The 18,306-nt window shown below is 39.2% G+C and overlaps 1 protein-coding gene across 4 annotated transcripts in view; it reads right to left on the reverse strand.

Annotated features, from left to right (window-relative positions):
* Positions 1-18,306, reverse strand: part of atp8a1 (ATPase phospholipid transporting 8A1) — an 87,293-nt gene extending 68,987 nt beyond the window's left edge. For 3 of the 4 annotated variants that reach the window (XM_026358052.2, XM_026358050.1, XM_026358051.1), the window contains exons 1-2: positions 17,943-18,305; positions 5,093-5,207 (exon numbers count right to left, since the gene is read on the reverse strand). In XM_026358052.2, the coding sequence (XP_026213837.1) occupies positions 5,093-5,207; positions 17,943-17,991 (164 nt within the window). In that variant the 5' untranslated portion in view covers positions 17,992-18,305. Of the gene's footprint in view, positions 1-5,092; positions 5,208-17,942 lie in introns of all 4 variants that reach the window. The other variant, XM_026358053.1, reaches the window with a different exon arrangement.

The following is an 18,306-nucleotide window of genomic DNA, read 5'->3' on the forward strand; positions in this document are numbered from 1 at the left end:
GCCAGTCAGAAGAGCCACTTTAGGGGAAGATATATGCCATGATGACTGACTGCCAGCCAAGCTGCTGGCAGGGCTTTGCTTACTCATGTGTGCACAAAAGGCATCACACATATACAAGCAGAGTATCAGAAAAACATAGCCACCATCTAAAGGGGTAGCACATCCACAAGCACAATGTAAAGTTATGGAAAAGTGGTATCAAATTAAAATCAGTTCATAAAAACAATGTATTTACATGCACGGACATTCTAGCTTCCTGGTATACTGGCGCTTTCTAGGACAGACTGAAAACAAGTAAACAAGGCATCGTTTTGACAACAGTACAATGTAGTACCAGTCTCACAGAAGAGCCTGATGAAAAGCCCAGTCAGTAAGGATCAAGAACAGATCAGCTTTGTTTTTGTCAACAAAGTTTAGCCTTTAGTCTAATCTAATCATAATCTCTCAATCACCTGTAAAAACTAGAGTCTGACAGAGATTTACTTATAAAAATATAAAATATTGTGTTTAACAACTGCAACAACAAGAGAAGATGTAAACTGCAGACTGACAAAGTATATTTTAAGTTCAGCTAATTTACAAATCAGGTAGCAAGAGCAGTAATGGAAACAGTATTGCATCTAGGTGTTGAGATATTGTGAAATGGTTTTCATATCTATGTGCTGTAAATAATTATCACAACATGAAGCTGTTCACCATCATACTTTATTGGCTTTTCATAAACTGAAATGCCAATAAACATGTTAATGGAGGTATGTGAACAGAAGTGGAACAGAAAAAGTAGAATGCAGAGTCTGTCACAAACAGAAAGAAGCTGTGGATCTTGTGAACATGACATCATTTTATACTATCCTCAGTCTATTATTTTACTTTAATTTATATTAACAGCATTTTAGGAGAACCAGGTGACTGACCATTCTCCTCAGTACAACCTAATTATAATACATAATCTATGTTCAGTGTAGAGCACCCTACTACTTATTGTGAAATACTTTGCCATCCATCATCCAAAGCCCTTAACAATACTACAAGTGCATTCACATTTATAACAAGTGACCCCACTGGGTAACAAACACATGGAAAAAAAGCCTGGTGGTGCTAATGCAAAGATACCGCTCTGGTTATCCCATGAGATGCTAACTATCAGTGCCTAGAAGCTGTCATGCAGTAGGTCTAAAAGCCCTGGATTTACCATTCTTCTCTTTTAATAATACATTAGTCACCTTGTCTTTGAGATCGTCCTTCTCTTTCAGCTTGTCACTGTCCTTTTTTCCTTCTTTCTCATCTCATGGGGGTTGAACTGTAAGACATTCAGTGTCCTCTTCTCTAGTTTCTCCTGTACACTGTATAACTTCCTCGGTAGAGGCAGGGCATGAAAAAGAGCTTATTTAACACTCTTCTTAATGGATAATTATGGATCTTACATTTTATTTCCTGGCAGTGCCCTGAAGATTAAGACAAGAGGACCACTTCCTGCACATACAGTATTATAGCCATGCTGCACTAATCAGAAGAACTAAAGAGTGATTTTTATTATTTATTAAATCATTATTTTTATCACAGTAGAAATTTTTCAACACTACAGTAAGTGAAACAGTGAGCTGCAAACCTGGACGATAAGTAATGAGCTTATTCTGCACCACAACGTTCCTAAATTTTCTGATTGATAATGACAGTAGGATATGTTGTTTAAAGGACTGGGCCATGACCCAGTCACAAGCCATAGTAGACATGGGCTCCAATAGGCTGCAAATAAACACAAATCTAACCGACTAGTTGTTACCAGATGAAGACTATCACAGCAAATGGGGACAAATCTGCAGCTAAAAAGACTCATATGCAGCAAGGTGAGATGCACTGTGTGGTCTGACCTGTTGATCATGTCCAGGATTAAGTCTTCACGTTGCACCCCTTTAAACTGATGAATCTTAAAGCTTAATATATAATTAATCCGTATTTGACTATACAAATAATAAAACGTAGGCCAGGCATTTTTGCATACCTCATTTTATCCTAATTAACAACAAAAAGTCCTGTTGTGCCCATAAACGTGTGTTCAAACAACAGCAACATAAAACATTTAAAAAGCTTTAACCGTGGTTTAGCTTTGGACTGCCAGAGTATATGTTTTGTACAACCACAAATTATTTCTTGTGATTTGTAAATTATAGATTGTGATTATTAGAAACTTTTCAATTTGAAATTTTAAGTTGATCAAATATGGCTTAAATGCAACAAAAGCAAAAACAATACACATACTCTTTCTAAATGGTTAGTGTGTGTCTGGCAGTGGTTAGACACTCTTCTCCTTGTCCAACTTATTGTGTATGCAAATACAATCGTACCTTGCAAAAAGCTGAAGAACTGGTTGGACCAGTACACTTCTGGATAGATGAACCTCTACTTGACACATTCTAAATGTACAAATATCTGTTTACATACAAATAGTATTGCATTTGCCAGTTAACTGTGTTCCAGTCAGCACACAGTATATTAAGTGCACACTGTAGTTATTAATTAGGTAAATTAAGACCATTTTACTAATTTAGGCATAGTAATACATGTGAGTCGTTGTGTTTGTGTCATTTTTTGTCTTGGTATGTCTTAACCATTTCTGGTGGATTTTGGTGGTATTATCAGCATTTCGTGGACAGACAACAGTAAAATGGTCTCATAAAAACATCTCAGTGAGAAATCACTTTTACATTACAACCTGACTTTCTAGCAATACAGATTAATAATCATATTTAAACTGTACAATCACACTGTTCATCATGTATGTGAGCACGCGCATCTGTGTTATGTGTACATCAGTACTTGCAGTGACATATTCTGCAAGTACTGATGCTGCAGACGGAAACTGAGAGCAAGTGAAAGCAAGAAACTGTCAGGGCTTTTTGTCTACTTGTTAGATTAGATTCACCATTTATCACAGACCCTGCTCCTGTTAGTGTCTCCACAGGTCACTTTGAGACAGCAACCAATCCTCTTGAACAAATTAGATCTTTAGAGCAAAGCCTAAAGCCTGTACCTTTGAGACCTAAGGCTGTTGTTTTGAGTACATTTGGAATTAAAAAATGCAAGGACATAGAAGAACTAAAATACTGCAGTAACACCTCAAACCTTTGGAATTATTGAAAAGACATACCTTCACTACATAATAGCATGAATAGAAATGGTGTGTCGGACATATATTATTTATTCTCGGCCACGTCACTTAAGAAATCACCGTTAAAGTACATTTTCAATCCGAGTTGATTTGTGGCTTCCTCCTTGCAGAGCTTCAGGTTGCATTTCTGGATGCAGCATTGGACTGTATTGAGTTAACAATCGTTAAAGGTCATGTGACTATATTCATCACGGTAGCATGACCGTTTCTCTTGCAATGCTGCCTGAGGTCTTAAGGTTAATGCATATTTAGTGTGTAAACAGTTTTCACCCTTTACACTGAGGTTCGTTTTGGTGATAAAAGATGCACCAGAGCGTAGTGGAGCTGTGGGAATTTCTGCTCCTCACTCGTGAAGCTGTTCACTCGCTTCGCTCCCCAGCTGAAAGCCATTATTCTGGGTCGGGCTCATGCTGCTCTTTCACACACAGAGTTCTTCACCGTGACTAAAGAAGACACAAAGCTTGCAACATGTAAGGCCAAACTAAGGTGTGGAGGAACAACCACAAAAATGTTGTGCCTTGTTAAATTCTTCTGTTTCTAGGCCGGTTATCTGTAGAAACTGCTCACATCTAGAAAAGTGAAAGTATTGCACTTCATTTTTGCTTGTAGGTTTTTCCAGTTACCTTTTCTAATTAATCTTTTATTCTCTTATTTTGCTTCTGTTCCAAATTTATTTGAAAGTATTAAAAGCATCAATTTGTAAATTTGCTTATATGGACATTTGTCTTTGTGGTTGTCAGATAAACAAAAGTTCAAGCAAATTGACAAATCACAGATTTTAGTTTTTCATGCAGCAAGAATATTAACAGTAATATTTTTGACAGAGGATGATCTAAACCAACAATACTGACCTTTAATACTAAAAGCACTGCACTCTTCCAAGAGCATCAACAAGATAAAGAAGCCAGTCTAGAATATCTGGATGAATGCTCTGGTGGGGATACAAATCTTGCAGGTACAAATTAAATACCATATGCCTGTACCTCTCCACTATCAATAGTGGCTGTTTACATCAAAACCACTGCACTGTAGATTGTTAGGTCATGCATTCAAAAGTCGTCTGAAGAAGGTTAGAGTCATGATTATTTTAAAGTGCCAAATGTGTTTTTTGATCTGTCTGCTTTACTTAATAGAGTTAGAAGGAAATTTTAATTTATTTGTCTTCAAGACATACTAGGGAAATAGAATTTTTACAACACATGCTCAAAAAGCACTAAAACTTGACTCATGATTGCTTGCTGTTGGCAAACTCTCCCCAAGCTGACATTTAAGTAGCAGCTACACAGTCAAAACATGCTTTAATTCTGCTTTTTTTTCTTTTGTGATTTCAAAGGTCAATGTTGGGTTAAAGGCAAAGTGGCACATTATGCTTCAGGTCACTAAGAAAAGCACTGACGGTCTCTGGGTTGCCATTTCCAAGTCGAAAATAGCATAATTTTATGCCAAAAGCAAAACCCTTCAGAGAATACAACTAGGGCTGTGCATTTTTAAAGCAACTTATCTCAATTTTAATTTCAAGAGACATGGGAAAGAGCATGATTCATTAGGTCAGAGGTCAGCCTTTTTGACTGGAATGAAGAAGCATTGTAATGGTTTACAAAAATCTATCCTCTTACGTGCAAATAAAACCTTTAAGGTATATGTTGTCTTCTTTAGGACAGAGCATCACCGCTTCTTTGGTGGGTCAGAGTTATTCTAGTGAAGCTATAAATGTCGGCCAGGTCAATTTTTCTACACAAGCTAAACAAGCTGCAGATCAAATGAAAACCATGTGGACGGAAGCATTATCCTGCTGTAACATGTTGCTTTCACATGGTTCACTTTCAGTAACTTTGAAATACAAGTCAAGCAATAATAATGAGTTAGAGTTCCCTAATGCAGGGCTCATACAATAACACATACAGTACTTAAGCATCATCCTACCTCACTCGATTGTTGCAAAACTTGGTGAACTGCGGCTGATTGAGATGTATCAGTCGAGCATCTTCTTGGTCAGCTAAGGATGTCTTCTCTGAAGTGTCCTCAGTCTTTTCATATCCTGCACAATAGGAGACAGAACCTTATATAAGGAACAAAATCTGCCTTGCGCATAAACAAAAGTAAGATGAAAAGGTGTTCCAGTGTTTCAAGTTTGAGGTGCATGTCAGAAACTCCCCAGAGGTGCTCTGGAGTCTGTAAAAGGTAAGTCAGTAATTCCTCCACTTAGAAGTGAAAACCAAGGTGAGTATAGTCAACCGTGGCGATTCAAAAGGACTGAGATATACAGTATATAATGCAAGCTTTTCATATATTATTCTATGGATATTTTTCAGATGTGTTTATAACCAACAAAGGTACTTTCACTGTAATTTTCACTGACACTGTTACAGTATGTCAGTCAAAATAATATGTCATGCGCTAAAAAGTACGTTTAACCATCTATGACAAAATATACAATGTATTACTCCAATTGTCACTACAGCCTACACAAGACATTGAGATGTGTGAAATTGTACATATTCTAAACTCGAATCTCGTCAGGAACAATATCTGTTGTCAGTGTAATGCTTAAATGATTTTAATGGAGTGAGAAGGAGCTGTGGAAATATGACATGTCTTTCCAGGTGATTTGTCAGACATCTCTTACTACCACCTCCACAGAAAAATGCCTTCTTGTAGAGAAACCCTGTTATATAACATTAGAGGGAATCACCTGCTTTAAGTTAACACTGTGACTCAAGCAAAGTGTCACAAAAGTACTAGCAGGAGGAAAGCAACTCTAGTATTCCTCAAACTGTAGACACACCCTGCTGTACATGTTATCTGATCTAGACACACATGACACCGTGACGAAACAAGCACTAGCCAATGGAAAAAATAACAATTCTGCCCCACCTGAAGAGTTCAGTAAATATCCATAGCCTGATTGCTTAAGACACATTTCAAAGCTCACATTTCAGTGAGTGCTTTCCAAGACTATTTGTTGGAGGAAACGTGTTATGATTAGAGTTTGGTATTTCCTGTCAAGAGTGGCATCCTGCTGGAAAGAGTAGATATAACTTATCTGTGGATCAGTTACATACGTGTTCACACAGGACTTGTAACTGTATTTTTAAATAAGGAATTAACATATCATTAAAGGCTGATATAAAATACAGGAAAAAACTAATCATCAGAACCATCCTGTTTTGATGTATAAAAGAATGGCATACAAAACTAATTCTTCAGTTAATCATTACACTTTCAGAACTCCACTTCACTGCAGAGAAAGAACTGTCCTTAGGCAGAAAACCTCTTTCCAACTCTGAAAAAGTGAGGCACTGCTCTGCTCCCACCAAGTTCACTGAAGTGGGATGGATCCACACATGAAATGGGAGTCGAATGTGGGTTGCATTGCATGCAAAACATTTTTTCTTTTTTTTTCTCTTTTTTTTTTGGTAAATCACAAATATTTTTCATTTTTGAAGCAGAATTTTCTGACACTCTTAGAAAGGCATATATGTCTAAATTAGTGCCTTCAGCACCACAAAAAGAGCACTACATCAAAACTATTAAGTCAACAGTTCTTCTACACTCTCAAGTTGCACGCATGTGTTCCAGTGGGTGCTGAATGGCCTTCGCTAGCATTCAGTAGTAGTGGTGTTAGAGGTCATGAGGTAGGGGCACACATAGTATAGCTTCCATGACTACTGGAGATAAACCTTGGAGTTTAAAATTGGAAAGAGGGGCCATACTGAGGGGGAGGGCTTGCTGCTTCAAACATCAACAAAAACAAATTGCAGTGTCTTCAAGTACTGTAAGTAGAGCCCCTAACGGAAATGTCCCACTTGCAACTTGCCTGTCATCATTCTGGTTACAGTTATTTCTTTCATGTCGTGTCAAGTCAAGAGACAACAAAGGAGAAGACTGACACACTGTTGAAAATTATACTTACCACTTTCCCTCCTCTTTGTCTCACCTTACTCTTTACACTTTCGCCCTCATGTTACACAAACCCCCAATCTTAAATTACAGCTTTTGTTTTTTTAATGATCCACTTGGCTTTGCATGGAAGATTACTGAGGAATAACTGCCAAACATTCCTTCATCCGACCATCATCTACTGATAGTTTCTCTCTTTAGCATGTGCTCTACAGCTAAAAATAAATGTCCCCCCTGTAATGTTCACTGGGGAAATACGTGTTGGCTATCCCAGGCCTGTTACACAGGACGTCAGATAAGCATAGGTGGTTTATTGGATTACTGTGGTGGAAAAACAGTGTGTGAATTAAGGCAGCGACGGGAGATTAAAGAGCAGTATCTACTTCTTAAGTAAAGTGTTGCCTGATTTTCATATGTACTGTTAAGGTAAATGGCCAATTTGCAGCTTGCTTTCTATAATATGATGTAGTCAACTAGTGTTTTCTGAAATTAATGATATGTGGGTTTATTTGTACCCAGAGAAACAGGGCTGTCTTGAACACCAATTTACAGGTTTACGGGATATAAAGTTTACAGTTTTTCATAAGAAGATATAAATAGTATGATACAAGCAACGTGATTAATTGCCCAGAACTCTGCCCAGTATTCATCAGTTTAAAAAAATCTGAATCATGCAAGTAACACTTTTATAAAATAAATATTTGTTCTGAACTAACTTGGTCTGGTGTCCTTGGGGTTAGGCCCCATAAATGATTCATTCAGGTTAATGTCCAAATCATCCATCATTTCATTCCTCATGTCTCTGCACATTTCTTGTCATCTGACTACTGTAGATAAACACTTCTCTAGTGATGTCTCCAAGAATCGTAAGACAAAAATACTCTAACCATCTGACTGTTCAGTGACATGTCAATAATAAATGATTACATGGGTCTCACTAAGGGACACAGTAAGGGACAAAGCACACAACAAAATTTAGTCAAGAAAGTAAATCTTTATGAAGCTAGGGTAATCAAGGAATTAGTGTCTAAAATGACAAATGAAAACTGGGGACTGGTAGAGGTAGAACTGGGGAGTGCAGCATAAGGTCTGTGTGAAATAGCAGGCCAGAGGAGCTTGCCGAGCAGCTGTGATTGATGTTGTGTCTCTGTGTTCTGAATGAGCCCTCGCAGCAGGAGCCTGTGTGCTGGGGTAGGCCAGGTGCTGCAATGCACCAGTTGCGGCTGGTACTGCTATTGTTTAACTTAGTCCTTTGGATTTCAAGATCTCACAAGAGGTACAAAAATAGAGGACAAAGTGTTGGATTATGCTGAACAAATATTCAGCATTATAACATGCATAATACACTAATACATCTGCAAACCAAGATGGCAATACCATAGTACTATTCAATCAATACAATGCCAAAGTCTTTATATGAGGTTGAAAATAAGGGGTTGAATAGCTCAAATATTTAGTGCACACATCTGTCCTGAACAGGTTATGTTTTTCTCACTTATTTCTGTTAAGTATGCGCTATTTAACAAATGTTCTATATATCTGTATATACTAACCAGCTACTCAGTGAAATTGCATCTGGGCACTGACACTAAATTAAAACCTTTTTATTAAAAATCTCACAATGCAATAATTGTCCCTAAACCAATGCACATAATACAGTTAGAACACTGTTTTGTTAGTACGGCTGTCAGTAACAGAGCAACATGTAACATGTAATGAACTTAAAAAGCAACCTATATCACCACAAGTTTGATCCAGTTTTGGTTTTACCAATCATAAGTAAATAACCAGTAAACTGGACAGAAACTTTGTGACAACACTGTTCAATAGAAAAGAATATGAAACTGTTCAGTACAAGCTATTGTATATCAAGCTAATGAGTCTTGCTGCAATTTCACATTGACCTTTTAGGTCTCCATATTAAACTCTTTATTATGGATTAACAAAAACAGATCTCTATCGTTTTTCAGTAAAAACTTGTATCAGCACAGTTTACTGGCTGTTTCAGTGAAGGTCAAGCTTCAAAACAAAACCCATGTTTAAAAGTAGCACGGCTACTGTAGATGTTGCTAGAGCAACACTACAGTCCAAGAAATCTGGGATGAGAGAGGTTTCCATGCTCAAAATATCCTTTCCAACTTTCTCTACAGAAACATTTATGGGAACTTGCTCCCCCATATCTAGTGCACTTCCTTAGTTTCTGTCACTCTGTGTGGATAATGTATTCAGCCACCGTCACAGATGTCTCAGTGGGAACAGCTCTTAATATTCCCTGGTGGACACTGCACATTTTCTGTGAACTAATTTCATTAACTGCAGGCGTGTCATGGCTCAACTACCCTGACATCAATAAATACATCAAAAATGGGAAACTGGGCGGATACTCACTGTGAACATAATTCTTAATCTGTGTTACATTAGGCTTCATAACAACATCTTTCATCTATTAATGGAGCTACAGTATTACCCATACTAACTGGCAATTTGAGAAGCATGGAAAAGGAGGAGAGAAAAGAAGAGGGACAAGGAGCCAAATAAAGCTCAGCAGGAGCAGAGAGCAAAAGCACACAGCTCTGGAGGGGAAGCCTCGAGAGGAGGGATCAATGCCACCAAGTGTTGTAATGAATTTGGATGCAGGCCAGATGTCAGGATTATTTCTTGTGTCAGCCAACAGACAGACGGGTGGAACAATAGTCACAAGGGGGCACGTATTTTGGAGAGGATGCCCAGTAGCAAAAAAGTGGGCCCAGCATGGATTGGCATTGGGCAAAGCACGTTGGTCTTCCCCGGTCTGTTTTTTTTTTCCCCTGTTGACTGTTGTAGATCACAGAGATAAACTGAAATCATCAGGCAAGCATGGAAGTGGTAATGTATTGGCTCAGGTCAGGCATAAGTGGTGGGGGTGGAAAACCATTGTTGCCATGACTGTCAACACAAGCAAGATTAAACACATCTAATAGCAGCAATGACAGGAACAATAATGACTTGACAGTCAAGCACACTGCCAACACAGAATCTCAGGACACTGGGTTAAATGTTAAACACAAGCAACAACTAGCCTGTAGCTGTAAAGAGTACCTTAAAATATATCCCTAAAATATGGTTGGTATGCTGACTCTTGTCATAGGTTTGAACTGTCACTTTGAGAGCAGTGACAGCACAAGGCCTTGTTTCAAAATAAGAGAATGCAGATATTTTTAACACACAGTGTTTTATTCTGGCTATTGCTGCCTGACTTCAAAATATGCTTTTATCAGAAACCATGAGAGATATCATGTCACATGCTGGCTGCAGTTTACAACTACTTTTAGTAAAAATATACTATGCATATGACTGGATACTGATGATTCAACAAGCTCCATGACTAAGACTTAGACTGTTCCGAAAGGCTAATCAGTCAATCCTTGGGGTAAAAAAATCTATCTACAAGCAAATCAAAATATCAAATAGGTCTGTCTTTCTTCCAGAAAAGACAAACTCGATCAAAAACTCAGGTGCAAATAGAAAATGCAAAGAAATGACAAGTGGCTTGACATAAAACATAAACACTGACCACATACTAGCCAGTACCTAAAAGTAGTTAGACAGACAGGTGAAATGTACTCTTACACTGTTACCTCAGGCTATCAATCAGTTATCTAGGTTCATGTGTTCCAATTTCCTGTGCTTTGGGATTTCTCCATCTCACAACATGCTGTCCTAATGTGCCATTTATATCTGCTCATCACACCCAAAGAAAGATCTGAACATGATTCATTTACTCAATATTTCAGTAGACAGAGCAGCTACAGCCTATTCATGGGAATCAATGTCCCAGAGCCAAAGCCCCCCCCACCAATCTCCAATCATTTGTGAATGGGGAGGCATAGATAGATTCTCAGAGACAACAGAGGCATCTGTAAGTCGCTTATCAGATCACAATGCTGTAACCACTCACAACAACAACAACAACAACAACAGGGCATCTGCAGAATTAATCCCTCCTCTTTTCTCAGCTCCATCTGGCTCCCCATAGGCTCAGGCAGGCCACAGTGGGACGGACAGTCCTGGGACAACACGGTCAGCTGGGGCTGGCTGTGACATCACAGGAGGAATGGCCTGGCTTGGCTTAGCAAGGGATCTGCGGGAACAGAAACCTTTCCACTGTGTGGAACTTTATGAATGGTGAAAGGGAAGGGCATATGTGAATGACATCTGTCATTCAGTCATAGTGTGGTGTCACTGTTGTGCCTGATCTCAAACTACTGTTTCTTATCTTTAGCAAAACTACAAATTAATTGAGCCAAAATGATGCACAGGGTTTAAATTTTAAGTAGTGCTGAAAAAATACTAAATGAATTCATTAGCGCTATAATTCAACTGATCAGTAAATCCATGGCATAATAAAAAATAATAATACAAATAATTACAGGGTTAATCAATACTGATTAAAAGTTATAGCCCCTATGCCTCATTTTACAGCAAGACAAATTTAAACACCTTTTCTGAAATGTTGCAACACCTCATTCTTTACCTTGGTGTTTCCTCTTCCTGTATTCACAGAGTACAAATTGTTCTGTAATCACTGCATGACACACAAACAACAACAAAATCCAAAACAATGCTGAAATGTGTGTTATTCTTTAAAACCAATGTTGTGAATTTTCAGAATTTGAACCTATTTCAGATCTGTATTTTCCGTTTCATGCTGCACAGCTTCTCATACAGTACAACTGCAGGAAGACATCACTATGGTATGTAACAGGTTTTTGGATCACAGTAGTAAGGCCAGATAGACTGGTTGAGAGAACTAGGAAGTCAGGTCCTTCCTAACAGACTCACCTAGACTCTCCTCCAAACTTAATTACATTATTGACTGTGTGTATGAGTGACAGTGGCTCAGTTAGTAAGGCAGTAGACAACAAACCCCTAACTTGTATTGTTCTGTTTGAAAAGCAAGGTAAGAAATGTGCTTTTCTTTGGAATTGTATTTATTTTTTAGTTCTTCGAGATCCAGGACTATAAATAATCTGATACACTGTAAGTTTAATGATCAAACAAATACAGCATCTTAGTTATCCATGTCAATAATTATTAATATTATTTAATTATTGTTTACATTTTTATTTTTAGGTATTGATGTTTTTTTTTTTATCAATTATTATTGATACACCATAGGGTTAAAGATTAAAGGGAGAGATGTTCAAAAATCTTTCTAAACTTAAATGTACCTTAACTACAAGGCGGTGGTGGTTCTGTGTTTTGTCCAATGCATTTGACGTGATGAAAGGAGATCTTTTGCACTGTCAAACATAACCAAATTCAGTTAACATTGTTTTGCATAAGTGTGAAATCTGCAGTTGTATCTAAAACTAGAAAAGTAAATATGTGGCAAGGTTGGGATACTTTCTCATAAAGACAAATAGACAGCCAAACAAATTTCATACTTTGTATTTTCTAAAAATAGCTGCAATATCCAAATGGCTGACCAATGACAATTAATCCATCCCAGTGTTTCAGTGATGCTCACTGACCTGAAGTGTTAGCTAAACTGGCAAAATAGAAACCTCCATCACCCTGAACTAAACAACACATGTGCACAACAAACAAATAACAAACGCATAACAAACACATAGACTCTTTTAGCGCTGTAGATGAAATAATACTGTGGACACCATCTTTGCCTGTGATTGATTTAGGCTCAGTCAACATTAATGTGCTGAGACCATCTATTAATAGTAAGATCAATTACCCTACGGCTTTTACTGTGGAAATGCAGGCAGAGATGAAAATATTATTACGTTAGAACAAACATCTAAGGAGAATATATGAATAAGCATGTGATCAGTGGGATATAAGGAGGCATCACAGCACAGAACTTAGATTTGGCTACAACATTTTGTATTGAACGTCCTTGACTGCTTCTACTTCTTCTCTGCTTTAGTCCCACATCAACAATATGCACCTTCTGTACTTAGACACAGAAGCTCTGAAGGGATGAGCTTGACAGGGATGTATTAACTGCATTATGCTGTACCACAATAAATACAGCAGCTGAAGCAGCATTGTGGCCTTGTTGAATACAAAGCTTAGGCTAGAACAGGTCATGAAGTGCTTGAGATCTTGGGGTCAAGGGCAACACCAGTTTCATCTTCCCAACCATTGATGGTGTTGCCTTCCTGTGGAGCGCCTGCCGAAACCTCTCCATCTGACCTTGCCATCCCTCTGTGACACGATCGCATTGACTATCTCTTGTGCAGGGTGCAGGCTTGATGCATTTTCCTGCTGTGCATGGATGTGTGCATCACACAGGCAAACACAGCCAAGGCCAAAAGCAACACTTCTGCTCACCAGCAAAAAAATATGATTGCAGACACAGTTTCTTTCTCAGTGTCTAAAGCTGCCTAGGAAGAGGAAGTGAGACCTGAGTTACTGTACATCTTCCGTAGTGATGGCTAAGTTGATGGGCATACTTTAGATTTATCTCCTCCAGAGCATATATTGCATATACAACTAAACAGCTTTTTAGTGCCTCGTGAATAATAATTGATCTAAGCAACATTACTGCGGCTCTCTAACAGATCAGAGGATCTGAAAATAGACATTTCAGCGACTCATTTACACTTTTTAGTTATTATATAGTTATTATAGTAAAAGCCACCACAGAGCTTCTACTACTATTTACAGGCTCTATAGAGAGGGTAGTAAGACCAATTATGGGTGCATAATGCAGTAATAGTACGGTTAAGGTCCATGTATGAAAATGTCACATGCTCCCTGAACCACTTTTTTAGCCCAATGAATCCTGACACTGTCATCTTGGAATATAACATGATGCCATCAGGGGAGAAAAAATTAATTGACGAAAAAAACCTGTTCATTCTGTGCATTACATTAGTCAGCTGATCTCATTGTGTTACAAACTGAAACATATTAATTACTGTAGTAATTATCCAATGGGTAGCTCTTGCCTATTTGTTTAGTTAAATCCAGGTGGTGACTTTTTTGGCCAGGTAGTAAAACAATGTTCCATGATCAAGCATTATAATAGGAATGTTGTCTCACATTAGAGGAACTGTACATGCTTTGTCTCTGCAACTAACTCTTCTGCAGCATTTTCACATCTCCCCCTCCTCACAGTGACCTGCCATATCCACTTTGCCTCGCAGACAGAGGAGATCCACTGAGGTGAGAGAAATAGAGTATTTGAAGAAATCCATATTAGACTGGCTGCAGGTTAGTGATGGAGGCAAGACATGAAGTGAAAAATGGAGGCAAGGAGATGTCCTATTCCAGCACATAGAGTAGAGAGGCCTGAGGGGACACACCAGAGACCCAGACAGGGGATTTAGTGGCGTGTAGGGCTTTTGTGCCACATTATCAGCCAGTGATCCGCCAGGCACATGGGCCGCCCTCGATCCCTTCAGAAGGGAGCAGTCTATCCCCCTCCAGTCTCCCTCCTCATGCTGCTACGACTATTCAGAGAGACTGAGGCTTAGCTGGTGTTATTGAAATGCTACAGGGGAGCGTCCTGCTCCACATACACACAAAATAATCCTGAGAATGACAGAAAGGTAGATATATTCTGCTTTAAAATGAAGCAGACTATATTTTGTCTTTCAAAACAAGTTTTGTGGGCAACAAGATGCCAAAGAGTACCTACTATCATGTGAATTAGATGGCACAAAAAACTATAATGTTTTACAGATACAACCAGCCAGAGGAGAGGTTAACCTACCTATTTTCACCTGTAGTGAGATGGGATTAGGTCTGTTTGCAGATTAGCTTGCAAGCTAACAAGGCAAATAGGATGCTTGTTGCCATCTGTCTAGTCTTAACTTGCATGGCTCCTGTCGATCAGCTTCCCATCCAGACAGTAGCAGCTATTAAGCACGTTCCTGCATATCATGGAAATTTATATCGGAAGGATCAAACACTAAAGGTGACTGTCTATTACCACAGGATCACACATTAAAAACGCTCATTGCTTGACGTCACCTGTACCCCGAGTGTCCCAGATAAGGTTATTTTGGCAACACTCGCAGGCTGGCAGTGATGTCGGATGTTTCCACAGCACACTGGAGGAGACTGACAAGGAGTGGGGTGGCACGTGGTGGGCAGGAGTGGGGAGTGTGCAGCATAGAAAGCTGACAGACAGCCCGCTGATGGATTAGGTGGTAAGCCTGGCAGAGGGCTGCCCTTTATAGATGGAAGCCTGCCTGATGCACTGTGGTGATTAAAAAATAAAACTAAAAGGTGGGGAGTGTGCTAACACGCTCATAAAAGCAGCCAAAAGAAATGCTGCAGAAAACACAAGTGACTGAGCAAAATAGTTAAGCAGATAAGAAGCCATGAAGGTGGAAATGTTGACGTTTGAGCAGCAGCACAGGTCATTTATATGGCACGGTACAGGAAGCAACTGCATGCAAGTCTCAGAAAGATGCTTGCAAAGAAAACATGATACGGTTTTCACTGAAGCAGGGGGATGATATGCTTGGTGTGATGGGTCGTCTACTCTTTGCAACATAAAAAGGTAGCGTGTGGTGGTTGGGGGTTGGGGGGGTGACAGTAATAGCTGCTGCATAATTTATGTATTCACTCTTGTGACTGCAGCAGCCGCAATGGTCAACAGTTTTCTATGGAATCTATGTTAGTATTTAATTATTTAGATTTGTACCAGTAGGATGGATGAGCCTTCAGTGCAATCACACTATGATTTATGTTGTGATGAACGCGATACCATCTTGATTCACAGTTACCAGATTTTGGGTCATTTTAACACCAAATCACAAAACTGCCACCAAATACAATGCAGACGCACCCTGTTCACACTATACACTTTACCAGAATTAACTTAAAGATGAGTTTAATTAAATAGCACAGAAAATGGGAACAGATAAATGTGGTAGGTGCTCAATATATAAATCTTCAGAAATCTGAGAAGCAATAATGGTCATTCAGGCCAAAATATTACCAGTATTATTCATTTTGCTGCAGTATCATGACCTGTCTACCTTCCACATTTGGTGTTTAATACAGCTACATCAGCATAAACAAATTTCCTAACTTTTTTCTATCATAGGTAAGTAAATTATTTATTTTTAAATTCTTTGTAGCATAATTTCAATAACTGGAATAATATACGACTCAGACAATAGACAATTCTGATAGCAAAAGCTGTTTCTCCTTCTTCTTCTTCTTCTTTTTGTAAATATAAAAAGAGGAAATGTGCTCCTATCTTTAGGCTACAGTAGGTGTTTAATGTTGCATACAAACTGAATTATAGAATATATGCTTGTGTAATGAATAAAGGAGACATTGGTTTGTTATACCAGCTAGTATTTTGATATGGGTCCTTCTACTGGCAACAGATTGGTAAGCAGTTATTGTCCACTATGTTGTGCACTATGATTTCCTATTAGCTGATATTATTTTTGTGCTTCTCTGCAAAAGCTTGCAGCCAATTCTTCATGTTCCCAAATACTGAATTTTTAAATCAAGTTCCATGTCTCTTCTAAAATGCATTTCTCTCTGCAATCCAGAACGCTTCCTGTATCAACGTCGGTGAAGATTCTCAGTTGTTCCTGTTGATACAGATTCCTGTACCAACACACAACTATTTATCTGTCTCATACATGGAAGATACTGCATTAACAGGTGTTAATCAGAAGGCATGCTGTACATATTGTATTTGTGGCTATTTTATTAATATACAGAATAACAATTATATATTAGGTTTGCATGTTTACTGTCTCTTTTTCCCCTACATTTTGAGATATGGAAGAATTCACCTAGAAGTAAATAAAATACAAATAAGAGTTCATTCTAATTCACTTAAAGAGACCAGGTTGCTTTAGCAGCCAAAACAGCAATAACTCAGATTGAGATATTAGTCTGAACCCACAGTTATTAATCAAACCAATGCGATACAACATCAAAACAACCGCAGTGTCATTTAATTTAGTCCGAAGAGAAACTGAAACTGCAGAAAGCATAATAAATCCTAGGATATGTTATTGGTCCCTGGTCCCTGGTCAGAGATCAGGGACAGCCACAAAACAGCAATGGGAGGAATTTAATGATGTCGTAAAGAAACCACAGCTCTGTGCCTACCTATAGGTGCTGTTCTAAATAAACAAGCACACCTTTGCTAGCTACAGCTCCTAAGCAGACTTTGAAACCTTAAAGTAAACAGATCCCCTTATGACTATTCAAATTACTTAAGCAATGTGTATGTATCCAAATCCTCTTTCCACAGCAAGCAATACTGAGATGCAGTGGAAAGTTACTGGTGCAGTGAAGGAGTGAGGGTCCCGGCCACATTACAATGGCTGTATTATTAGACCCACGCTACAGTGGATGCCATTTGGTGGAGTCTTGTTATTGTCAGGAGTGGCTGATAAAAATAAATACTGCCAGATGTCACCATTACTGCACCTTTAGTACTTCTTTCACCACTTGTCATTGTACTGTTAGACTTGGGGCTACAACACCTTCAGTACATCTCATCACTTCTCCATCCTAAGATGATGACGGCACTTTCATAATGAGCAGGACGTAGCTGTGGGGGGGGTCGGCCTGGATGGGGTCAAGCGCACCCTACACTAGTTTCATTTCTTCTGGAGGACTAGACACCCATTTGATGAAGCGTTTCTCTGTCAAAGCCCCGTGTTTGAGTGCCAAACACGGAGGTAACAGCACGTATTCACTTTCCTTTTCGTGTAGCTTTTACCGAAACAAGTTTCGAGTTATTTAGAAAACTCTCTTTTAAGCTAGCAAGCCCCCACTCTTCCATAGCAAGTCGGCCTTCTTCCATTAACAAGAAGACAGAACGTGAGACGTCATTTTTTTTACACACTTCTCTTAACACATAATAGAATTGAATTCATCATACCCTCCGCCCGGGTACGAAGATCAGACATGGTTCTCTGGACGGGTGGCATCTCCCCACACAGAGCCGGGCGACGGCACCTGTCAACCGGCCGTCGCTTCTCCTCCTGCCGCCGCTGGGTCTCAACCGTCACACGATTTAAAACGAACGGCTCAAATTCAACTGAGGCTCCTCTCTCTCACGCGGACCGGACGTCTGCGCGCTCAGAGCTGACGACGGCGGACATAAACGGGACACAGCTGACGCTCATTTCCCGGTGGCGACGGAACCATGCCCAGGTGCCCACGGCCTCACGGACACCCAGCATCCCGGTGCACACGGCGGATGAAGAAGCCGACACGCGACGTCAGCGCCGCGGAGAGTGAGT

Source organism: Anabas testudineus, chromosome 10 (genome assembly GCF_900324465.2).
Source record: "Anabas testudineus chromosome 10, fAnaTes1.2, whole genome shotgun sequence".
Lineage (NCBI taxonomy): Eukaryota > Metazoa > Chordata > Actinopteri > Anabantiformes > Anabantidae > Anabas > Anabas testudineus.